This window comes from Oryza sativa, chromosome 4 (genome assembly GCF_034140825.1).
Source record: "Oryza sativa Japonica Group chromosome 4, ASM3414082v1".
Taxonomy (NCBI): domain Eukaryota; kingdom Viridiplantae; phylum Streptophyta; class Magnoliopsida; order Poales; family Poaceae; genus Oryza; species Oryza sativa.
In genome coordinates, this window is record NC_089038.1 from 109,162 (window position 1) to 134,466 (window position 25,305).

At 43.2% G+C, this 25,305-nt stretch overlaps 3 protein-coding genes and 1 long non-coding RNA gene across 7 annotated transcripts; 3 read left to right on the top strand and 1 right to left on the bottom strand.

Annotated features, from left to right (window-relative positions):
• The first annotated feature begins 4,042 nt into the window (after positions 1 to 4,042).
• On the top strand, positions 4,043 to 8,163 carry LOC112938635 (extensin-like). Its single transcript, XM_026024683.2, has 4 exons — positions 4,043 to 4,278; positions 5,166 to 6,049; positions 6,856 to 6,922; positions 8,016 to 8,163. Exons 1-4 carry the CDS (start codon positions 4,043 to 4,045, stop codon positions 8,035 to 8,037), a joined length of 1,209 nt encoding a protein of 402 aa, XP_025880468.2. The 3' UTR covers positions 8,038 to 8,163.
• On the top strand, positions 8,060 to 13,113 carry LOC4334887 (uncharacterized). Of its 4 annotated transcripts, none has more exons than XM_015778909.3 (10): positions 8,060 to 8,168; positions 9,265 to 9,408; positions 9,899 to 10,005; positions 10,288 to 10,356; positions 10,440 to 10,555; positions 10,672 to 10,726; positions 10,814 to 10,934; positions 12,211 to 12,258; positions 12,387 to 12,481; positions 12,835 to 13,113. In XM_015778909.3, exons 3-10 carry the CDS (start codon positions 9,907 to 9,909, stop codon positions 12,934 to 12,936), a joined length of 705 nt encoding a protein of 234 aa, XP_015634395.1. In that variant the 5' UTR covers positions 8,060 to 8,168; positions 9,265 to 9,408; positions 9,899 to 9,906; the 3' UTR covers positions 12,937 to 13,113. The 4 variants fall into 4 exon arrangements, with proteins under 4 accessions (XP_015634395.1, XP_015634396.1, XP_015634394.1 ...); XM_015778910.3 differs by lacking the exon at positions 8,060 to 8,168 and adding an exon at positions 8,898 to 9,169; XM_015778908.3 differs by lacking the exon at positions 8,060 to 8,168 and adding an exon at positions 8,966 to 9,173.
• A 1,933-nt stretch (positions 13,114 to 15,046) lies between these two features.
• Positions 15,047 to 18,628, bottom strand: LOC4334888 (E3 ubiquitin-protein ligase WAV3). Its single transcript, XM_015777873.3, has 2 exons — positions 18,139 to 18,628; positions 15,047 to 17,032 (listed from the first exon to the last, which is right to left on the bottom strand). The coding sequence occupies exons 1-2, from the start codon at positions 18,499 to 18,501 to the stop codon at positions 15,326 to 15,328; spliced, it is 2,070 nt and encodes a 689-aa protein (XP_015633359.1). The 5' UTR covers positions 18,502 to 18,628; the 3' UTR covers positions 15,047 to 15,325.
• Positions 18,629 to 22,550: 3,922 nt separating this feature from the next.
• On the top strand, positions 22,551 to 23,329 carry LOC112938709 (uncharacterized). Its single transcript, XR_003241958.2, has 2 exons — positions 22,551 to 22,765; positions 22,905 to 23,329. It is a non-coding gene; the product is annotated as an uncharacterized lncRNA (long non-coding RNA).
• Positions 23,330 to 25,305: the final 1,976 nt, after the last annotated feature.

The window sequence follows — 25,305 nt, forward strand, 5'->3', positions numbered from 1 at the left end:
ACTCAAGCAACAACCTTTATTTCTTAGCCCCTATTTCTTTTTCTCCTCTATTTCATTTTATAATCCATATTTTATGTCTAGTTTAATATCACAATAATATAAATATTAGTATTTCCAACACATAGAATTTAATCATATTTAAATTAATTTTGAATTTTTTGCGACATCGAAAAGGCAATCCTAATGATATCACATTGATCTGTGCATACAAACTTTAACAATTTGACACTTTGCAAAAACTAATTTTACAAATAAACCGCGGCCAAAACTTATTTCAGAAATAACCCTTTCTTTCAGCGACAAATCGTATGGCGCTGAACTATGACACCTCAGCGCCACGTCAACTGGCACTGAATGTCGTGCCACCACGGATGGGAGGTTGAGTCGGCGTGCCAACGTGCATTTAGCGCCGTGCTATTTAACGCTGAAGTGTCTAAGTTCGGCGCTGAACAAAAGAGTCATTTTTAAAATAAGTTTTAACCACGATTCATTTGTGAAATTAGTTTTTGCAAAGAATCAAATTATCAAAATTTATGTATACATACACTGTGATTGCGTGGATGACTCGCTAGAATTAATGCTTGATCAGTGCATCTGCTGCGGCTGGTAGCGCGCGCGCGCGCGCACACACATATATATATATATATATATTTGATGCTCTATGGTGTCCGGGCTCCAATACTATCCACCGTTCACTGGCTTTAGGATTCGTGCTGCACTCAAATGGGTATTTGGTGAAAATTACGGGTCAAACTCGTTAAGATATTCGTGTAGATTGGTTTCCATTTAATACCCAAGAAATTGAACGTAAGTTATGCTACTGATTTTCTTTCCATGTGATAGCTTGCTTACAAAATCAGTTACTTTACTTGATATTTTGCCAGGTGTTTCCATGTATTAGCACTTTTTCCATGCGGAAGAGAATATATCTGATGGTAGTAGTAGCTCCTTCTAGATCAGCGAGATCAAATCCCATCATATATATCTCTTATTTTCAGGGGGTGTTAGATTCAGGGTGTAAAGTTTTGACGTGTCACATCAAGTATTATATAGAGTGTCGTAGGGGGTGTTCAGGCACTAATAAAAAACCTAATTACAGTATCTGTCAGTAAACCGTGAGATGAATTTATTAAGTCTAATTAATCCGTCATTAGCACATTTACTGTAGCACCACATTGTCAAACCATGGAGCAAGGCTTAAAAGATTCTTCTCGCAAAGTGGTCGTAATCTGTGCAATTAGTTATTTTTTAGCCTATATTTAATAATTAATGCAGGTGTTCAAACGTTCGATGTGATAGGATGTAAAATTTTAAGGTGGAATCCAAACAGACCCTTAATCCCTTCTAAATTTGTCCTATAGTGTAAGAGATTTGGTACTGCTGGTCACATTAAATCAACTTCAAATCAAAATTATTTCACTCTAACCACGCCCACCCATACTAGTGGTCAACATTTTTGCTGTGCTCATCTACGTCTACGTTTGTGTTGACCAACTCCGATACACTTAAAAATGGTGCACCATTTTTATTCAACTGATGACCCCCTATATATATATATATATATAAAATATTGATATTTCCGTGTGCGCGCGGGCACGGAAAAATGACGCGTGGGTGACACCACGTACGACGTTTGGTGCGCGAGCCAAGGCAACACCAACAAATTCCAGCCTTCTAGGGTTAGAACCAAGCGAGTACATGCAAGCGAATAAGAAACTTTTTGGGAAGAAAACTTAACAAGTTAGTGCTTGTTTAGTTGGTGAAATGAAAATTTTTAAATGTTACATCGAGCATTTGATTAAATGTTGGAAGGGGTTTTCAGAGACGAATAAAAAAAATAATTTCATAACTCGCCTGGAAACCGCGAGATGAATCTTCCGAGCCTAATTAAGCCATCATTAGCACATGCGGGTTACTGTAGCACTTTTAGCCAATCATGGACTAATTAGACTCAAAACACTCGTCTCGCGATTTACATGCTAGTTTGCAATTAGTTTTTTCTTTTTATTTATATTTAATGCTCCATATATATGTCCAAAGATTCGATATAATGTTTTTAGGAAAAGTTTTTAGGAAGTAAACAAGGCCTTACTACCTTGATTTATTACGTATATATAGCCGTATGTGACACGTTGTAATCCTCATGCACCGTGAACTATATATATGCCACGGCTCTAATTTGTGAACATAATACATGCAGTGGAAAAACATTTGTTAAATTATATTTCCTCCGTTTCATAATGTAAAACTTTCTAGCATTGTACACAAACATCTATATGAATATGAGCAATGCTAGAAAGTCTTACATTGTAAAACGGAGGGAGTAGATTGCATGTGCATCTAATTTTAGTGACAAAAGATCACTCAATTTCAAATTTTGCACTAATCATGCATATCATTAATACATTACAATATTTCATCAGATTATTGCGTCACTTACAGCTATATATAGTAGTATGTTGGATCATACACACTATATATTAGCCATGCATGCCACTGGGAAATTCCATATGGAAGTTCCTCTAAACAATCTCTATAAGAAATAATTAATGTAATTTTTAAAAAAAATATGATCATAATTCGGTATATTTTAATCCAGAATATAATAAACATGACATTTGCAATGAGAATTGATCTAGTGATGATGCTAAACATGAGCAACATGAGCATGCTTTTTATAAAATAAGCATCAATGTTCACGTAGTAACGGCCCATCTGGCCTGGCCCAACAATGCGCATGTGTGGCTGTCCCATCACCACCTTAATCGGTTAACAGGGACTCTCTAATATAGCTCTCTATTTAAGTTGATATATCTCCACTTAAATTTTTATGGTGATATTAATCTCTATAGTATTAATTGTGGACCTATGAAATTAATTGAGAGTAAATTGTGGCCAGCTCATTTATTCCAACAAATTTGAAACTCCTCCAATAAGAGCTAGCTAGCGTACGCGCGTGTGAATCTGAAGGAGGGGAGTTGGTGCACCAAAGTGCTGCTGCATCATGATGCGACATTTCAAGCAAGAAGATAGCTAGGTACTATAGCTCTTTCGTACGTTCCCCATCAGCTTTGCATATATCAAGGTCGGGATCGACTATCCTTTCCGGTGTTTGGTGGAGATCGATGCATGTTTGCAAGCATGCAGCTTTTTTTTCCGAATAAGATGAAGCATGCAGTAAAGTGTCACGATGGCGTGGGCATGACATAAACCTAAATTAATTTGTTCCAATGATAATAGTTGGTTTTCCTTTTGTTGTGATACGCACTATTATTTTTTAAAAGAAAATAATTGCATTAAAAATTCTTTAAACCTTCAATTTAATTTTGTTAGAGTGGATTTATTGTAAACCTTGGACAACCACTTTTTTAATTTTATTAGATAATAGAAATGGATTACATCTCCGACCTTTGTCCATGGGCACATAACCAAAAAGTCTCATAAGTAAACATAAAAGAAATTAAAAAAAGACGTGATGGGACAAACACCAAACTTCTACCAATAAGATGATCTACTAAAATAATATTTTCAAAATCACATAGATTCTATAAAAAAAATTATGTCTACGATATCCAAACTGGAATAAAAATTTCTTGGCTACCAATTCCAAGCGTGTAGCTCCGTTGCGTATAGTATCCTGTTGTTCCTGTGAAAACATCATACACTAAGAATGGAGCTAGTTGGAACACATGAAGATAATCTGTATGATGTTGGGTATTTTTTTAGGTTAAAAACTACATCATTATGGCAACGCCAGGTTAACCAACACAAAGCACTAGCTCCAAATAAAATCAATTTTCTCTCTGAGAAAATTGCATATCTACCATCGCAAAAAAGTAGTTTCGTTAGAATACCTTCACTAAAATGGGCTTCGCATGAATACCGCTCCCAAGCCGTGGGTGTTCGTTGGAATGCTATTTTCTTGGTTTCTTGCATCTAGAAATAACTTTTCCTTAATTACACTTTTTCTCGGACGTTTCTACCCCTGGGTCAACATGTTGAATCGCACATGCGAGAGAGGAGACTAGAATTGGCGAGATAGATGACGAAGGCAAGAGGAGAAGGGGTGAAGCGGCGATGCTGGTGCTGCCCACCACCGCTCTGCCGGCTGTCGTGCCGCCTCTCCTCATTCCTCCACCGCACCTGTCTCGGCAGCTGCGCCGCTGCTCCCCACCACCACCTGTGCTGCACCGGCGCTCGTAGCCACCGTGGCTGCCCCCAACTGCCACCCCCGACTCCACCACCACCTGCGCTGCACCGGCACTCGCAGCCACCGCGGTCGCCCCCAACTGCCACCACTGCCACCCCCGAACCCCGCCACCTCTCGCCCCCAAATAGCCACTCCTGACCCTCGTCGCTGCCCCCACAGCCGAACCCGCACTTTGGTCGTTGATGTCGCGGCAGTGAGGTGGGTCGATGTCACGCCCAGAAATTTAGCCTCAAATTTCTAGACTATTTTGTGTATTAGATCCCTGTCCAAGACCAGTCAGGGTACACAAAACGACAAGTAATATACAGTTCCAAACATAAATAAAGCGTAAAATACTTCAGAAGAGGCACTTAGTCCTCACACCGAAAGAGAACGACAGCAGCGAAAAGGCGATACCTAGCGGGACTTCAGCTCCACTCCACAAGCAAAACTCAACTGGGGTCTGAGCCTTGGTCCTTGCAGTCACTCCTCTGATCCCAAACCCACACAGTACCTCGCAGTCACACCGTGCGGCGAGCTCCTGCGTGTGACGTGGCGGTGGCACGATCGAGACGACGATCATCACTCCGGTGGACGCATCCAACAACAGGGCGCACCTGAAGCACGTCGTCTTCACGACTGTAACGCCCCGATTTTCGTTTGGGATTAAAAATCAATTAATAATGCATTTTCTAAAAATTAAATAAAAGTTAAATCAATCCAATCAAGTGAAATTATAGGAGAATTACAATTTTCCCTTAAAAATCATTGGCTGGAAATATTTTGCAATATTCTCTGTGCCCTAAAGTACTCTCTGAAATTTCCCGTAAATTTTCGGAGCTCAATAAATAATTTTAATGTCACAAAGTTCATCTAACCAATTAAATAAAAAGGAAAACAAATAAAATTCCCTCTCCTTCCTTTTGGGCCGCCCTCGGCCCAATCCCCCTCCCTCCTTCTTTCCCCTCCGGCCCAGCCCGGCTCTCCTCTCCTTAAGTCCACATAACACCCTCCCTCGGCTCCCTCTCTCTCTCCGGCCGACATGTGGGACCCGAGGCCCCACATGTCAGGACCGTCCCCAACCTTCGGCCGGCCTCCATGGCCGCCGAAACCACCCCACGACGCCGCCTCCTCCGCGCGCCTCCACGCTCCCATGCGCGTGTGGACGTGGTCCACCCCACGTCCTCCCCTTCCTCCACTTTCTCCCCCATTTTCCCCCAAAAATCGGCGCCGTTCAAGCCCCACTCGCCCACGTCGCCGGAGCTCCCTCCGCCGGCCGTTGCCGCCCGCCACGACCACGATCTCCACCTCCGGGACCTATAAAAAGCATCCCCGGGGCCCCCTCTCCCATTTTCCCCAAATTCCCGAGCTCCCCGCGCCCTCTCCCGCCGGCGATCTCCAGCCGCGCGCCGCCGCTGCTACCGCCGTCGCCGCGCCTCACCGCGTGTGCCATCAGCTTCGCCGTCCCGCGTCGCACGCCGGCCTCCACCCGGTTTCCTTCAACCGCCATCGGAACCACCTCCCCACCGTGTAACCTCTCTCCGCCGCTTGCCGCCGAACTCCGGCCGCCGCTCCTCGCCACGCTAGCCACCGCCAAGCCGCGCCACCGCCACTGTCGGCTTCACCTCTCCAAGCCGAGCACCGGCCACCTCCTCGTTCCTCCAATCCACCACCGAGCCGCCCTCCCCACTACCAACCAGAGCTACCGTCGCCATTTCCGCCTCCGGACGCGCCGCGCCGCCTCTTCAGTCCGCCCCGTGCTGTGCCGTCGCCCTCCCCGGTACCGCAGCCGTCGTCCGTGGCTCGGCAATCCCTCCGTGTTCGCCAGTCGTCGCCGGACTCATCTTCCCGTGCCTCCCGGTGAGCTCCGTCGTCATTTTGTCCGGCGTTTCCCGCGCACCGCAACTTCCTACCCTCTATTAACCTCTCCATTTCCTTCCCTCGGTCCCTCCGACCATCGGCCGCCGTTTCCCGCTCGCGGAACGTCGCCGGACCATCGCTGTCGTCGTCGCCTTCCTCCGCTCCGGCCGCCACCCGGGTGAGAAGCCCTCATTCCTCCCCCTCCTCTTCGCCGGCCGTGCGCGCCGCCGCCGCCCGCGTGCGCCGCCGCTCCCCTGCCGCGTCGCGCCGCGCCTCCGCTCTCTTTGCATGTGCTGCCATCGCCCGCGTGCGCCATCGCCGATTGTCGCCGCCGGTGACCGCGCCGCCGCGCGCCGTCGCTCGGCCGGGCCGGCCTGAGCCGTGCCCGTGCCCAGCCGCGCCATCCCGTGGCCGCCCGATCAGCTCGGGCTGATCTGGGCCGTCGGTCCGTGTGGACCGGCGGTGGACCGCCCTTGTGGTCCCGGTCCACGGTGGACCGACCTCCTTGTCTCGCTGACGTGTGGGGCCCGCCTGTCGGCGCCGGCCTCACTTGATGACGTCAGCGGCTGTGCCTTTTCCTTTGGAAAGTAATTATCAATTGCGTAATAAATCATTAATAATTATAGAAGTTCATTTAATGGCTCAAAACTTTCTAAAATTCATAACTAATTCATTTGAACTCCAAATTGGGCCGTTCAACTTGCAAAATTCATCTAAAATTAAGATCTACATGTTTGTTTACTTTTTATGTACTGTTTGCTTGGTGTTTATTAGAGTTTTTCCTCGTTTTGTGTGCCAGCGTGTAGAATCCGTCGTTTCGGAAGTCCGCTGTCGCGAAGAAAAGAGTTCAGAAGATCAAAGTGAAGAAGCAAGGCAAGTCACACATTCCCCTTGAGCATGTTGAGCCTACTTTACAAATGTTTTACTGTTTGCAAATAAATATGCATGTTTTGCCAATTACATGGGAATCGGGTTTACCTAGCTGCTCGCTTGTGCCATGTTTACTTGATATCTGTCCTTTGTCAACCTTGGGTAATAAATCGACTAGCTCATGTTACTTATGTGACCTAGCTAGAACTATATGCTTAGCCATGCTTAATTACCACTAGCTCAGTTGATGGGATAATTGCAGTATTAGACCTCTTAGTGACATGACAAGCTGCGTGCTCGAGACATCTTGCCATGCTTCATGGTCGTAATTATCCAACTAAAATGCGACTGAATGGTGAGCTGTGGGTGCATGGTTTTGCTAGTCGCACCCATGACAATTAAGGACCGGTTCGCGGGAAACCCTGGAAGAATTCCTTGTACTTATCACAAGCCAGCGTGGGCAACGGCTGGGTTTGTAGTGTAGCTTTTCTCTAGCCGACGCTCCCAAGCAAGGGTGGGCGTGATGGAGCAGGGCGGGCCCTGCGACGGCCTCTGTCGCTTCCGGATTCACCTAGGCATGAGAGGGGACTGCCCGTTGCCCGCTGGGGACGGGGGTGAAACCTGAGGTGTGGTGTGCTTGGCTAGAGGGGGTTATGCGAAGGGTCATGTCACGGCCTCTTTCCGGTATGTCGTGGTGGCATGTCGGCGCATGGAAACGTGTTGTGGGGCTTTGTCTTGTGGTTACAGTTGTACACCTCTGATCAGAGTAAAACTATTCGAATAGCCGTGCCCGCGGTTATGGGCGGTCGACCAGATTCACCGTGATCAGTCCCACCTTAATAAATCGACTCAATGCACTGTAGTTCAGGTGGGTTGGTTGGGCCTGTTCAACATGGTGTAGCGTTGATCAGTGGAGATTTAATGTTACTTTAATTACTCAGCATTTTTACTTTTTTGCTCAATAAAATGTTTTACAACCGCCTTTATGCAAATAGCCACAAGCCGTCCTTGTATTCCCCTTGCACGTTTGCATCATTGGTGTGGCTTGCTGAGTACGGTGGTTATACTCAGCCTTGCTATTATTCCCTCTTTTCAGAAGTGTAGTGCTTCTGAGCTGAAGACGAAGTTAGAAGACCAAGGCTTAGACCCCAGTTGAGTTTTGCCTGTGGAGTGAAGCTAAAGCACTGCTAGGATGGCCTTTTTCCGCTGCTGTCGTTCTCTTTCTTTGTGAGGACTAAGTGCCTCTTCTGTAAGTATGTTACGCTTTATTTACGTTTGGAACTGTATATTACTTGTCGTTTTGTGTGTACCCTGGCTGGTCCTGGACAGGGATTTAATACACAAAATAGTCTGGAAATTTGGGTTAAATTTCTGGGCGTGACAACGACGAGCGTCAAGGTCGAGGAGGCTTCTTCGCCTTCGCGAGGCCCGAGAGCAAAACCAGGTCGAGTGTTGCTATCGCGTCCTGCTCTGCCACCACCGTCGCCGCGGCTTACACGTCTTCTTCGCCGCCGCCTCGCTTCTCTACCTCGCGGCTGCCGCGCCGCCCTCCTCCTCTCCTGCCTCGCCCCGCCGACCGGCCTACCGCCTACATGCAGAGAGAGAGAGAGAAGAAACCGAGGAAGAGAAGAGAGGAAGAGATGACTCAGCCTGACATGTGGGGCCCATGCGGGTCCCACGCTAACTCCGCCGTCACGTAGGATAAAATAGGGGTCAAAACCACCGAAGGATCTATTGTGCCCGGTTATGATTAGTTGAGAGACGTTCGGTATTTGGTTTTGCGGTTGGGGGACGATTTTGTAACTCGATGACAAGTTGAGGGACCTTCGGTGTACTTTTTCCTTGTTGATTTGGGCCTGCATGAATGATTGCTACAAGGCCGGCCCAATGTGAGTCCCACCCATATACATAGATAGGTCCTTAATTTGCAATTGCCCCGCTCTGGTCTGGGAAGAATGAATGAATAAAACGTACGAATGGTGGGGAGGGATGATCGGAGAGAGGAAATATATGGAGCGTGCATGCACACAGCTGTCGTTTTTGTGAAGAAACACAGCGTTATTGGTGTTGTAGAGGCAAGCAGGCAGGCAGGCAGGCAAGGGGAGGGGCAGGAAGAAGGGAAGAATTGAAGAGGCTGAGGCTGTTGGATTGGAAACCGTTTCCAATTCTCCATCCTCTCTATCTTCCTCTCTTCCTTCTCCTCCGGTCCCTCTCTCTCTCCCCCCTCCATCTCCATCTCCTCTCTTGTATGTATGTATGTATCTTAATTGTTGCAGCTAGCTAAGAACATCAATCAAATTCAAATATTACATACATAAGCCTATTGATTGATTTGCTTGCTGCAGTTAGCCTACTTACGTGTATGCATGTCAAAACAAGACGAAATAACAACAGGCATGCATGTATGTATGCTTATTTTGCCGTGCTAGACGGCTTTTGATTCGTCTTCTTTGATGGGCATTCATCCCTTTCAGCTCCAACCCCTACAGGTATATTTGTATGCGTTCATCCAATTCAACTATCATCATTCCATCTTTTCTTTGCCATTATCTTGTTTTGGCGTCAACATTATCACATAAAACTAGACAAAAATTCAATATTACCACAAACAGTTGCCTAGCCTTTTTTTTGTGCTGAAACACATGCATGGCTTTGAATTTCAAATTCAAAGCTCATAATTTTATATAAATTTATATTCTAACATGTTTACGAAACACAGTAATTCATTATCGAAAGCGCATACCACTGAGGTTATCAGAATTTTACACTACTTCAATATTACTCTACTAAAAAAACAAATTTTCGTATATCCCTTAATGCTCTGCTTGTTTTGCACAAAACTTTCTTCTAGCTTTGGGAATGATTTCTCAAATTATATGTAGGATAATTTTCATGTCATCGTCTGGACATATATAATTTCATATTGTTCAAAGACATGCTCTATGCTTGACTCTTGTTTTGCAAATATCCTGATTGCAGTTGATGCTATGGTTGGGAATAGGATATGGTTTGGGGGCCTTTTCACCAGCTCAGGTAGAAGGCGCCAAATCAATGCTGAGAAGACCTTTGAGCTGAGCCCTGTTCAGGTGAAGTTGTATTAGGATTAGCATACACCAAGCCACGTTATCTTTCTTTTTTCGATAATGGAAATAGTCACATTGCATTTCTGATGGCTCGTTCTTAGTAGTATTCAACTAAACCATCAAATGCAGTAAATAGTGATAACTCTGCCCAGCCAACTTTGCAAGCGAGACTGGATTTGGATGGTCTCTTCTTTTATAACAGCATTCATCAAGACATAGCATTTCTCACATCTCAAGTCTGAACTAATTAATTAACCTTGTTCAATGCCACTCATCACTCATCAGGAGCAACGTTTGCAAAAGCTGAAGGAAAGACTAAATATACCTTATGATCAAACTCGGAGAGATCATCAGGTGGGAAATTCCAGCAAATATATATAAATATCAGCAAGGTTAAATAGAAATGTACCAGTAATGTAGATAGTAATTTGTTGTAGGAAGCTCTCAGGGCTCTGTGGAGTGCTTCATTTCCGGATGCAGAGCTGTCAAGCTTAATTTCAGAGCAGTGGAAGGACATGGGATGGCAGGGCCCAAACCCATCGACTGATTTCAGGTACATAAATATTTTTTAATCTCTAACTCTACATTATACTAACTGGTGACTGTAGCTAATTGGTTTGTCTAGAAATAAACAACGTAATTAACATATCCGGTACTCTTGATCTTCAGGGGCTGTGGATTTGTGGGACTTGAGAATCTTCTCTTCTTTGCAACAACATATCCGGTACGGTATGTTGATGCTGTTTCAATGTCTGTCAGTAACAACAATTTAGCTGAGCCTGACAGACATTACTGCACTCATGCATGATAGGCTTCTTACCAGAGGCTGCTTCTGAAGAAACAAGGGATGAGAGCCACATGGGAGTACCCCTTTGCAGTTGCTGGTGTTAACGTCTCATACATGTTGATCCAGCTGCTGGAGCTCAACGCAGGTAGGTATATACATTTGTATCTATATCTATGACCAAAAAAAAACATCATGCACAAGATCGAATTGAAGCAGCATATATATACATGCATAATTTGTGTTTGTGTTTGCATTTACGTTTGCACACAAAAGAAAGCATGACAAAAACAAAACATGAAATCAGAAGAGATCAATTAATTAAGAAGGGGCCAGCATGTGCATGGCATCTGTAGATGTGCAACTGATTGATAACTAAATTAATAATCTGTCGTAAGAATCACTACTCAGCTGATCAGCATGGCCTGTGCATCATTGACTATGTACATTGCACTGCATCGGTATTGGTCAGAAGAGTACATCTACACTGCATGTGCCCAGCCGTACAAGTCAAACAACTAACTACGTAGTAGTACTAATTAAGCACATATTAGAATGGTCCGGTACGTACTGGCATCAACAAGGCATCTTCTGTGTTTATTTATTCTCTTGTGCATGCAGTCTGCACAATTAGAGGAATCTTGCGGTTTGGTTTGATAATGACCATATCATATGCATATAGACAGACAGATGGTGCATAATGAGTAGTACTATATACCCCTTTTTAAAAAAAAGATGAGACCGTTAACTTTTTATATAAAATTTTATCATTCGTCTTATTTAAAATTTATAATATCATTTGTTTTGTTGTGACTAGCTTGTTTTATCATTAAATAAAATATAATCTTAACATATAGTTTTATACATTTATACTAAATTTTGAATAAGATGAATGGTCAAACGTTATGCAAAAATTTATTCGAAAAGAAGATAGTATATATATATATGGCTAACTGCTAACTGATTCAGATGCCCAACAGTACGTCTCATTGTGTGTTCCCTCTCTGCCCCTGCTATTTGATTTATCATTACCTGTATAAATATTGTACACACAATCATCTAGCCAGAATTAATCATTGAGCCAACTCCAAGAACGAACTACTAACAATTATCAGGAAGAAAAATTATTATATATGCTTTGACACAAGAAAGGCTCTTATTGCTCATGTGCTCCTTGAGTGCAACTGGTTAGAGATGCAGTTACTGAATTGTCGCTGCTGGCCGGGCTGCTTCTATAATTGCTTGCTAGGACTAGTAGCTAGTTCAACTGTTTTCTTTTCTTTCTTCAGATGGCATGTAGTGTATATAATGCCACGAGGTATGATTGATGTGCCCTTTATTTTTGTTTTGTTTTGTTTTCTGTTTGCCCTTTTACTTCTTCATTGATTTTAGTAGCTAATTAATTTGGTTGCTGCTCTGCTCAGAACGGCCCAAGTCTTTGCCAGGGATTAACTTTATCAAAGTGCTGTCAGGTGAGCAAATGATCGCTTATTATTAGTATCTTGTCATCTTCTCCCATGAATCATGCATGCATGGGCAGTGCCTTTCTGAAGTATAATTTACAATGAAATACTACTAATTCACTGCATGGTAATGGTAGAACACGAAGAGGCATTTGACGTCCTGTACTGTATAGCTTTCGAGATGATGGATGCCCAGTGGCTGGCAATGCGAGCATCCTACATGCAGTTCAAAGTACGTTTCCTTCTTTTCTTCATCCTAGAAAGTACTCCCTCAGTTTCAAAATGTTTGACGCCGTTAACTTTTTATTACATGTTTGACCGTTCGTCTTATTCAAAAAATTTAAGTAATTATTAATTCTTTTCCTATCATTTGATTCATTGTTAAATATATTTTTATATAGACATATAATTTTACATATCTCACAAAAGTTTTTCAATAAGACAAACGGTCAAACATGTGCTAAAAAGTCAACGGTGTCGAATATTTCGAAACGGAGGGAGTAACTAACCGTAGATTTGGATTTGGAGTAGTGAAAATCTAATTAGTTAACTGATGATCAAATTAATCAAAATGGCAAATTCCAGGACGTGCTGGAAGCAACAAAGCAGCAGCTGGAGAGAGAGCTATCTCTGGAGGACGTCAATGGAATCCGTGACATACCAGCTTACAACCTTTTGTACAAGTAGCTAGCTAGGGGAGGCTCAAGAAAACATAAACAGAAACCTTCTTGTAAATTGCATATCAGCATGCATGTTTTATGTACTGCACCCAAGAGAGAAAAAGGCAGACTTTTACATTTATACACAATAATTTTATTTATACACACTTATAAGTTTGATCAATGATACTACTATTATCTGACAGTAACAGTGAAGCCTAGAAGGTTTCAGAAACAGTGAAGGAGGCAAGAAATGCTAGCTTAATTTTGGTAGTATTTTATTGATAAACCCTAGTGGAAATGAATACTAAATGATTGCATCATGTGTAAGCAAGTGATTGAGTGGGCCGAACGAACACACTCACACACACACACAGAATAATCAGGCAAACAGGAGGAGAAGGCATAAAAAAAGAGAGAAGGGAACTCTAGCTAGAGAGCAAGCATGTTGCTTGCATTGGCCCCATAAGATTTTTTTTTTTTTTGAAAACGGTCCCATAAGATCTGATCTCACGTATGTACTATATATCATACGAGTATATGCCACGTTCAGCTCCTTTGATGAATGAAGAAGAATACAGACAGTTGCTGAAAGACGAAAGAGAGAGATAGCAGTTACTAGTAGTACACAGTAGAGCAGTATCGTTGTGTGTATGCAGAGACAGTGGAGAGGATACGGTATACACTGTAGACAACGTACCAGCTGAGCCGTCCATCCCTGCAACAGTGCTGCAGATGTGGGCACATTCTACAGCAATCAGCGGCTAGCTCATCATGCCTGATATTGCAGAGAGTGCGATGGAGGCAAGCGCAAGCGGCCAAACAAAGCGTCGGAATTGTTGTTGTGTTGCGCCCAAATCGACACTACTGCTGGCTGGACTGCTAATCTGCTATGCTAAGCACAGAGAACACAAACAAGAGGTGAAGAATGATGAGCATGAGCATGAGCACACTGTTTGTTAATTTGCTTGTTTGTTTGTGGTGAAGGAATGGACATGGAAGCAATCAGTCTACTGCTCCCATATTCTCTCCCTCCAATGTAAGCTCTAGCACTAGTCCAGTCCACACCAAAACCGCCCTTATCAAGAAGAACATTGCATCAATCAGCTTGGCTATGAAAAGGAAGAAGAAGAAGATGCATGAATCATCATAATCTCCAATGTCGTTTTAATCACCCACTCTTCATCTCAGGTAGTATGGTCAGGTCAGGTCAGTCAGGATCAGATTAACTGTTTTGGTTTCTCCCTCCCAATCCCATGGCCATGTCATGCACAAAGATTCCATCAAACCAAGGCACTCACTAGCCTACAACACAACAGCAGCGGAGGATCATGGACTGAATGATGAGCACCAAGCAGTGAAGGAGCTGTCCCTCTTGTCTGTTGATTGATTTAAAACCTTAACCACCTCACATGCATGCCATCATCTTGCAATTTGCATCATCTTAATCCATTCCAAACTCTAAATACTACCCCCATCTGCACTAAAATAAATCTACTTTTTTACGCGAATATATGTTTAAAGAACTTTTTGGATTTAGTGTCCATATTAATGTAAAAAAAACTTTCGGTCGGAGGGAGTACGTAGTAACTGAAAAATGGAAATAAAGAAAGAAATATTTTCTTTTTGGTTTTTAGATAACGAATGGTTTGGTTTTCGCGTTTTAGATAATAAAAGATTTGATTTTTGGTTTCTATAGATAATGAAAGATAAGTTCGTTTGTTAGATGGGAATGTATCCGATGTATGTGTACATACATGCACACCAACAAACAAACTTCATCAAAAATTGAAGAAAAAAAATATATAAGTACTTTTAGTAGTATCGCATTTATGTGTAATATTTTATCTTCAAATTCATTCTATACATAGAGAAAAAGAGTCAAAATTCTAACAGATTTATATTCTTAAAACTATTAGGGATTTTAATTTTTTTTGTTACGACTAAAATATAGTGAATTTTAGATTAATATTTTACACATAAGTGTAATTGGAAGTGCATGTACGATCTTTTTTTTACATATTTTGGTAAAATTTATTAGTTGGTATGCAAAAGATACTGTTGTTAGATAACGAACGATTTGATACTTGGGAGACGAGAAGCGAGAATGAGTGGCAAAGTGACAGTTAGAGAGGATGAGACTGTCTAAACTAGTTCAAATTTTTGAATAGGAGTACAAAAAGAGAAGAGAAAAAGAAAACAGTAATGGAGGGAGTAGATGTAATTTACGTCCGCCGCGCTCCGGCAGGGACTCCTCCCTCTTCTTAATTCTGCCTTTCTTCTTTCTTCTTCGTCGTGGAGACATATCTTGTGTTTGTTGATTCATTTCACATAAGAAGAAAATGAAAATGAAAATGAAAAAGAAAAGAAAATTATCATTGATTACAAGCTGAGCTGAGATTGATAGATGATGAGAATCAGAATCTGGCGTTCTCGAAACCGTGGAGATCGCTGACACGGTTCATGGACTTGCGCATGATGGCCACCTTGGCCAGCTGCTCCGCCGCGCGCCACGCCGACGTCGGCGTCAGCGGCTCTCCCCCCCGCGCCCGCGGCGTCCCCACCGGAGTCTCCTCCGACTCGCCGCCACGCCGCCTGCCTGCCGACTGCCCGCGCCGCCACCGCATGTCGCTCAGCTCCGTGTCCAGGCTGCCAACCAGCCCCTGCTCCGCCGACTGCACCACCACCGCCCGCGCCGACGACAGCAGGTGGATGGCCGTCGCGTAGTCGTTCAGCTCCGCCAGCCGCCGCGACTCGGCCACCGCCCGTGTCGCCACGAACAGGTCGTGCAGCCGCCGCGACGAGCTCCCGCCGTGGAGGGCCGGCACCACCAGCTGCTGCTCCGCGCCGCGCACCGTCTCCTGCGACGCCGGCTCACGGTAGCTGCACCGCACGGACAGCGAGTGTGGGTGGCTCTGGCTCAGCGGCGCGCGCAGCTCCACCAGCAGCTCCCGCTCTTCCTCCGCGTACATCTCGCCCAGGGAGACACTCACCGCCGCGCCGCCGCCACCGCCCCCAAGGGCCACCGCCTGCTGCCCGTGGCCGCACGAGTACACCGCCGTGATCTCGCCCGTCGGGAACGCCAGCTCCAGCTGCACCTCCTGCATCACCACGCTGACGAGGCCGCCCAGGCATTTCGCGAAGGCGTGCTCCGAGAACTGGTCGTCGTCCTCCTCCGCCACCAGCGCCGACCGGGCCGGCTCCTCCCCTGGCCCGATGGGGATCTCGACGTGCGTGAATCGCGTGGCCGGAGGGGCGGCTGGCGGGCGCCGGATCGCATCCTGCTGCTGCTGCTGCTGCTGCTGCGTGTCGGAGAGGAGCATGACGGTGGCGACGGGGTTGCGGTCGCGGCGGTCCTCGAGCACCTTGGTGGCCTTGCGCAGCGCGTCGCCAACGCAGACGGCCTGCGGCTGTTCCTGGCCCTGGGCGGCGGCGCAGACGACAAGGCGATCGACGATCTGGCGGGCGGAGCGCTGGCCCTGGCGCGTCATCCGGCGCAGCGGGAGGAGGCGCTTGGCGGCGCCGGAGAAGGCGACGATGGCGAGGCGGTCGGCGGGGCCGAGAGAGGCGATGACGAGGCGCATGCCTCTCTTGAGCATGTGAAGCTTGTCGCCCATCATGCCCTGGCTGACGTCGAGGACGGTGACGAGGTCGATGGGGGCGCGCGTGGAGGGCGAGGAGCGCAGGGCGGGCGCCTTCACCCTCACGGCCACCACGTACTTGCCGTGCCTCCGCCCAGCGGACACGAGGGCGGCGTCCGGGGCGAGGGTGACGGCCAGCCCGCTCCTGGGGCGCGCCGGGAAGAAGCCCCTGAACTCGGTGGCGTCGTCCTCGTCGTCCTCGGGGATAGGGTTGAAGGCGCCGGCGGCGGCCTTGGGCGCGAGGAGGGGCTCGTCGTCGTCGTAGGACTTGCGCTTGTGGTCGTCGGTGGTGGTGGTGCGCTTGTTGATGAAGGGGGCCTGGCGCCATGGCGCGGCGCAGACGGGGCAGGAGAGAGCGGTGGCGGCGGCGAGGGCGTGGGCGTGGGCGGCGATGCAGGGGAAGTGGAAGGAGTGGGAGCACTCCGCCGTGAACACCGCCGCCGCGCCGGTCTTCACGCCGTGGGAGCACACGCCGCACCGGCTCTGCATCCATCCAACATTATTTATTTCTTTAGCAATCAATTCCTTCTTTTCTTTTCTCTCAACAAAATCAACAAGTACAACAAGACTAGTAATAATCCCTAATCCCTAAACTAAATAAACAGAGTCGACAGTGAGTGGAGTGCTGTGGATGGAGCAAAATTAAGAAAGAAAGAAAGGCTGGAGGATCTTTCTTTTTGGCAGGCATTTGATTGATTGGTAATCGATGGAGGATCAAAATCAAGAAAAAGCTGGGCGATCTGATCTGAATCTGATCCATCTTTCCCCAATCCCCAGCCAGCCTTTCACTTGTTGTTTGACATACTCCAAAAGAGAGGAGCAGCCTTTCTCTCTTCCTTTGGGCCCTGCATCATCATCCTTTTACATCTTGTTCGAGATCATCCATCCTCTCGATCTATCTCTACCTACCTATATCTGCAATTATACCTTCACCGTTAATTTCATGGGTTCCATTCTGCTTCTCACTCGCATTGTCACTCCCATTCCCAGAAGAAAGAAATTTAAAAAGAAACAAAAAGAAAAGAGGAAGTGGCGGGGTGGGGGATTGCAGTTGCAGGACGGAAGGAAAGCTGCTCCTCTGCCTGTGATGTTATTATTAGTTACTACCTCCATTTTACTACCTGCCGTTGAATTTTTAGCACATGTTTAAAAATTTAAGTAGTTATCAATTATTTTTCTATCATTTGATTCATTGTTAAATATATTTTTATATAGGCATATAATTTTACATATTTCACAAAAGTTTTTGAATAAGACAAACGATCAAATATATGCTAAAAAGTCAACTGTGTCAAATATTTTAAAACGGAGGGAGTAATTATTATTATTATTGCGTGAGGCGAATCGAATCGAATCTCAAGGAGGGGAGGGAAGGGAAGGGGATTAGGACAAAAGAGAGAGTGGTGGCAATGATTGATCGATTCGATCTCCATCTCCGTCCGTCCGCCGCTACAGCCAGATTAGAAGAGGAAGAAGAGCATAATATATATGATATGCATGGGGGATCACAGGGCCAAGGCAGGCAGGAGCTATTTATTCTTCATTTGAGTCATCATCATTTCTAAAGAAGGAGAAGAAGAGGTACCTACCTTGTTGGGCAGGATGGAGGCCTTGAGGAGGGCGAATCTGGAGGGGGATCTGGGCGAGGATGGCACGGAGAGAGCCTGCAGCAGAGGCATCCTCTTCTTGGGCGCCGGCGCGGACGACGGAAGCTGCTGCTGGTGGTCGCTGCTGCTGGACTGTGGCTTTGGTTTGGTGCGGCATCGCAGGGTGGGCGTCGTTGTTGCTGGATTACTGCTGCTATGGCTGCTGGAGATGGCGGAGAAGAAGCCACCCAGCCTGCTGCCTCCTCCACACCGGGGGCTTGGGGCCTCTCCTCGCCTCTTCACCTCTTGTTGCTCCGGATCTCGCCGGACCGACGTGCACAGTGCCCTCCGCCACCCCGTCCCCATCACACACACACTCTCTCTCTCCCCCAAGGAAGGAAGGAAGGAAGCAAGCAAGCCGGCGATGGTATGGTATGCTGGTGGTCGCCGGAGGGAGGAAAAGAGAGAGAAGCAGAGAGGAACCAAACCAAGCAAGGAACTCTCCCCGGTGGCGCTTGCTACTTATACCACCTTAATTCACTGATTCACACACACTCTCTCTCCTCTTCTCCTTCTACTCCTATCATGTATCACATGGCATGACGGCAAGCTGCTCTCTCCCCTCCCCCCTACTGCGGTTTTGGTTTCGGTATTAATATACTACTACTACTACTAGCATTGCTTTATTGCAAACAGTCCAGTCTCCCTCTCCCCTAATAATTTACTCCCTACCGGACGACGACGAGAGTTGCCCAATTATTATCATCAACCCATCTTCTCTCTCCGCCCTATTTGACCGCCCCCCTCGTATCTATCTATTATATTAGCTCGAAAAGAAGGCACCATATTCGCTGTGGGGGCTAAAAATTCCCACATTAATCAGAGAAAAAGAAAAAAAAGAAAATGAGAGTCTAAGTAGAAATACAATCTAAAAATAGCTGAAATTTCGGAATTAAAAATAATCTATATTGAAATAAGTTTACATATAAGAATCCAATACAAGATTAATCAAAATTCGAAATAAAAATAAAATAAAATCCTAAATTAGAAAAAAAGAAGAAGAGAAGAGTCCAAGTAGAAATACAATCTAAAAATAGCTGAAATTCGGAATTAAAAATAAGCAATATTGATAGAAGTTTCCATATAAAAACCCAATACGAGATCAATCAAAATTCTAAATAAAAATAAAATAAAATCCAAAATTAGAAAAGAAAAGGAGAGTCCAAGTAGGAATATAATTTTAAAATAGCTGAAATTCTGAATTGAAATAAGGAATATTAAAAGAAGAGTCCATATAAGAACCCAGTACGAGATTAATTAAAATTGGGAATAAAAATAAAAATAAAATCCGAAATAGCAAAACAAAAAAGAATAGTTCAAGTAAGAATACAATTTAAAATTAGCTAAAAATCGGAATTAAAAATAAGCAATATTGAAAGAAGAATCCATATAAGAACACAATACGAGATTAATTAAAATTCAGAATAAAAAATAAAATAATAACCAAAATTAGAAAAATTAAAAGAGAGTTCAAGTAGGAATACAATTTTGAAACAACTGAAACTGAAAATAAAAAATAAAAATATTAAAAGAACACAATACGATATTAATTGAAATTTGAAAAAGAAAATATGAAATTAGAAAAAGAAAAATAAGATTTAAATTAGGAATACAATTTATAAATAACTAAAATTTGTGATAAAAATAAAGACTATTGAAAGAAAATACCATCTAAAACATATGACGAGATAAATTAAGTAACATGCCTATAAAGAAGTAGAGTGATGGCGGTTGATACGACATATAAAAAATGTTAATAAAACACCAAATAGAATCCTAATGACAATTAAAAGGAGGGACGACAACAGGCTGTGAAGCAAACGAGCAAGGCGATTGTCGGGACTTCTAAAAAGTAAAAAAAATAAACCCCATTGATAATCATAGTCGATTTTTAAAATCTCAATGACAATAAAAAATAGAAGCAGTAGACGGGGTGTATAGGAGTACAGTTGCAGAGCCGACGGTTTGACAGGACTTCTAGAAAATAAAAAAAATGAATTCCAACGATAGTTATGTTCTATTTTTAAAACCACAATGACAATAAAAGAGTAGGCGGCGGACGGGCCGCACATGAGTATAGTGGCATCGTTTGACGAGACTTCTAAAAATTATAAAAAATGAAACCAAACAAGACAATAAACTCTAAAAACTACAAGGTTCAATTTTTAAATGTTCGGAACTTTCAAAAGTAAAAAAAATAATGATAATCATGTTCGATTTTAAAATCTCAATGTCAATAAAGAAGGGAGGCAGCGGGCGAGCCGTAGAGAAGTACAATGGCAAAGCCGCTGACAGTGACGGGACTTCTAGAAAGTAAAAATGAACCCAAATGATAATTATATTTAATTTTTAAAATCTTAATAACAATAAAGAGAAGAGACAGTGGACGGGATACAGAGGAGTATAATGGCAACGTTTGACGGGACGTCTAGAAATTATAAAAACGAAACCCAACGTGACAATAAACTCTAAAAACTATAAGATCTAATTCTTAAAGGTTCCAAGGAGAATGAACAAAAATAGTGGTAGAGCGAGCAAGCAAATAAAAAAGGAAATGACATAAGAGGTAGCAACTGGTGTGACTTTTAAAAAACTATATATATAATTAGGAACACGTGGATGATAAGATTTGGTCTTTCAAACTCTTAAGACAATGAGATAGCTATTTAATAAATTTTAAGTAAAATCATAATAAAAAAATGATTTTGTTTAGGTGCTAGCCGCGCAATTGCGCGGGCCACCCAGCTAGTTCACTTGATTGCTTATTTATTCTTCTTGCTATACATCATTGCCACACCACCACAATCCAATTTTTCACCGTATATTTGAGAGGGATTAAAATTATACATAAAACAAGATAAACTATTAGTGTATGATTAATTAAGTTAATTATTTCAAACTTAAAATATAAATTAATATGATTTTCTAATACAAGTAGTGGAGTTGCGGGTGCATGAACAACCACGATTCAACCTACCAGGATTCAAATCCAGATACCCACAAATACTAAACACAAATGGTTGCACTACAGATAGAAATTCAGGGAGGTCAGAGATTTATTGTTGATCTTTGCCTCTTTGAGGGTGTGTTATGAATGAGTTCATGAGCATATTTGATTGTTATGTGTCTACATCCATGTAATAAAAAAATTCTACCGCATCTGTATCGATGGGATATACCGACTAAGTTATCTTAGGGACGTACTCCCTCCGGTTCCATAATTCTTGAAGTCTTAGAAAAGGTAGAGGTCAAATTTTTATAACTTTGATCATCAATAACAATATATATATATATATATATATATATATATATATATATATATATATATATATATATATATATATATATATATATATATATATATATATATATATATATATATATATATATATATATATATATAGATTTATCTTTTAAAGTACTGTAAGAAAAGTAAACATGCATTTATTTATTGAATATATTACAGTAGAAAAACAAAGTCAAAGATATATTTTGAAGGCCGTGTCATTGTTCAAAACATTAAGAATTATGGAACCGGAGGGAGTAGGTGTTAGTGTTAAGGATAATGCATACCTCCTATACACGGATTCATGAAATACACTTGATTATATACGCGAAGATGTCTTTTGATTAAGGTAATATGACAAATAAAGATGGAAATTATCTTCTCGGAATATAAGGAATTAGAATCCTATTCGGGGAAGATAAGGTTTCCTTGGAAGATTTAGGGCCCATTTGAATCAAAGGATTTATATAGGAATTTTATAGGATTCAAATAGTATAGAAAATTTTCCTATTTGGCCTTTTGATTTAAATGATTGAAGCTTTTTAAATCCTATGAAATTCCTATAGAATGACACATTGCATATGGATTTTGGAGAAAATTTCCTATGAAATTCCTATAGCAAAAGCTTCAACCTCTTGGAAAATTTTCCCTGAGTCTATCTTTTTCATCTGATTCCTACGTTTTTCCTGCGCAACAATCAAACAACCATTCCTATGTTTTTCATGTGTTTTGTAATCCTCTATTTTACGCTTCAATTCCTGTCAGAATCCTGTGTTTTTTCTATCTCTCCATTTTTTCAACCCTGCGATTTAAAGGGGCCCTTAAAGTAGTTTTAAAGCTGAATTTTTTTTATAATAATTAATAATCCACGAATTAAATATCTAGTAAATCTTGGGCACGATTTGTAAAAATAGGAAGGACGCTATCCATCTTAGTGTCCAGGCGTGGACGCTCTCGTAAATAGCGTCCACCTAGGGACGTGGTGGTGCACAGCGTCCAGGCTGTTACAGCCCATCGTATTCGTGGCCCATTCATGATTCATCTCCTCATCCATGGGAAAAAGAAAAATGCACAAAACCTACCCATCTGCCGCAATCCTCTTCCATTCTTCCTCCGAGCGAGAGGAGGCACCGTCGGCCACCGCTGCCCTTCTCCTCCATATGTGGGAGGCGTGTCCATCGTGAATCTTGGGAGGCTACAGCCGCCGTCTGCCTCCATCCTGGAAGGCCGTCGCCGCGGTCCACTAGTCTTCCCCGGGCTTCCGCTGATACCATACCCTGCATGGTCTCTGCTAGCAACCTGAAGATAATATTGTTTTTCTACAATATGGGATTAGCCGAAGATAATTTGATACATCTTCACTGGTTGCCATTAATTTGTAACTTTGTTTCATTTGCTGACCTATCTGCATGTCCTTTTGTAGTATGATCCTGACATAATTGGTGGAATTTATCAAGGAAAATATGGAGCGCATGGCCTGTTTCCAGAATGAATTTCAGATTGATCCTTCTATGAGATATCCAGCATATGTGATTGTTGTGGCTTTGTTGCATAAAGACAGCAAGGGTGTCTGCTACTGCTATAGGGCCATAGGGGGCTTACAAAACTAAGGATAATGGCTTTGGAGGTGTTCAGCTCTTCACATGGACGGAATATAAGTGTTTGTCGTCTCAACATGTAGTTGCATGTTCCTGTTAGGCTCTTTGTTTGGATAGGGAAGAGTGTTTAAAACTGAAGCGCAGACAGTAGAACATGTTCATGTAAGTGCAGTGATGTAAGCTGCCATGATGTAATTATATATAAGTGGGATTTGCCTCTTCCTATAAAGGTCTCATGGACTGATGCAGCTGTTCTGACCACAAGCGCACAACACATATTACTATCATCAAAATTATTGTATCTAGAATGGTTAATTTGCTTCTACCATATAGCGTTTGTCACGAGGACGAATGTCGGTTAATTTGCTTCTACCAGATTGCGTTTGCACGAGGATGAAGGCCGATCAATAATTACATTCGGATCATTGATCATCAAACTATTGACCCGGCTTTTGTATTTTTTAGGCTTATTGACTCGGTTGTTTGATGATCGGCCCAGGTTAGGTCCGCAGCAGCCCACTATGCTGGACGCTATCGCCAAGGGCGTCCGCACATGGACGCAGTCCTCAACAACGTCCATATCTGGACGCTATACGGAAGAGCGTCCTTCCTATTTCTATAATTTTGAAACTATGTTTACTACTTATTTAATTTTAGAGTTATTAATTATTACAAATAAAAAAATCGGGTTTTTAAAAGTTGATATATTATTTTTAAAGAAACTGTACGAAATAGTTTTCGTAGCTTGGAAAATGTCACATTACTCCGTTCTTCCGTTCCTTAGAAAAGGAAAGGCCTGGATGAATAGAGTACAAGTTTTCTTTCCTTTTTTTAAAAATAAATAGAGTACAAGTTGATGAAGCATTGCCTAGTTATATACTATTCTAGAGTGAAGGGCTGAAGGGTCAACTCCTTTGTTAATCTCAAGGTCTCCATTCCAGCAAAGAATGGTCTGGACCGGCCTGGACCGACCGGCTAGGACTAGACTGGATCACTGGAGTACAGGACACGTGTGTTCTCGCCTTTGCCTGCAGTGCACTTGTGCTGCGGCCGGCAGCACGGCTAGGGGTGGCTATTCGATTTAACCGACAAATTCAGCTCGGTTTCTCTGTTTTTTTTTGGAAAATTCAATCTTCAAAATCACAAGACTTGTCGATCTTAAAAAAATTCAAAACCGAGCACTTTAGTCTTCAGTTATTTTGTTTTGGTTTCGATTAAGGACCGAACTAACCCATAACAGTGATTTAAACAACAAAAGAATTAATCACAAAAATAAATAAGTCGACGATACAACATTGATGAATCAAAGCAACTCAAATGAATAACTATCATACGATGCTAGTAGCAAAAGAGCACGACTCATAGGGGAAAAAAAGAAGCAAATTAATCTTGCCATGACTTGTATCCCATCGATCTTCATCACTCCACGAGAAGTTCCAAATCCCATTCATCTCAGTGCAGTGCAAGTCGCCGATGGCAGCGCCGCACGTTTAGGAGCTCCGAACTCTCTATCTCTCTCTTTTATTCCTGAAACTCGATCGTGAGGGTGGGGACTGAAGAGATGAAGGCGGAGGCTGGTTGGAGGTGGAGGCGCGAGGTGGTGCACGCTAATGAGGCGGTGCGATGGATGTAGTCAAGCAGAGGATGGATGCGTGAGCGCGATGGAGACGGAGGTGGTGTGAACCGAGGAACGATGGAGGCGGAGGAGCAGCTCTCTACCCTGCCTCTAAGGTTTAGTATGCCGAATTAGTGGGCTTATTAGGCCCACTAGGTTAGGCCACATGGGTCAATTCGGTTAACCGATATCACTAATTGAATTGACAGAATATATTTTGGTATTTCACTGGTTGAAACCGACTACTAACGAATTTTTCGGTCTTGGTCTTATTCTGCGCAACCGTATGCATGGCTCATCTCATTCTCCTCTTCTCTTTGTTTTTCTCTCGTCAACGATCGAACCAAGTAGACTACTTCCTCCGTCCCATTTTAAGTGCAGCTATGACTTTCCGTTCCAACTTTAATCGTCCGTCTTATTTGAAATTTTTTTTATAATTAGTATTTTTTTTGTTGTTATGAGATGATAAAATATGAATAGTACTTTACTCGTGACTTATGTTTTTAATTTTTTTAAAAAAATATTTAAATAAAACAGATAATCAAAATTAGGAAAAAAATAGCTGCACTTAAAATACAAAATACAACGGAGAGAATAACGTCTACCACTAG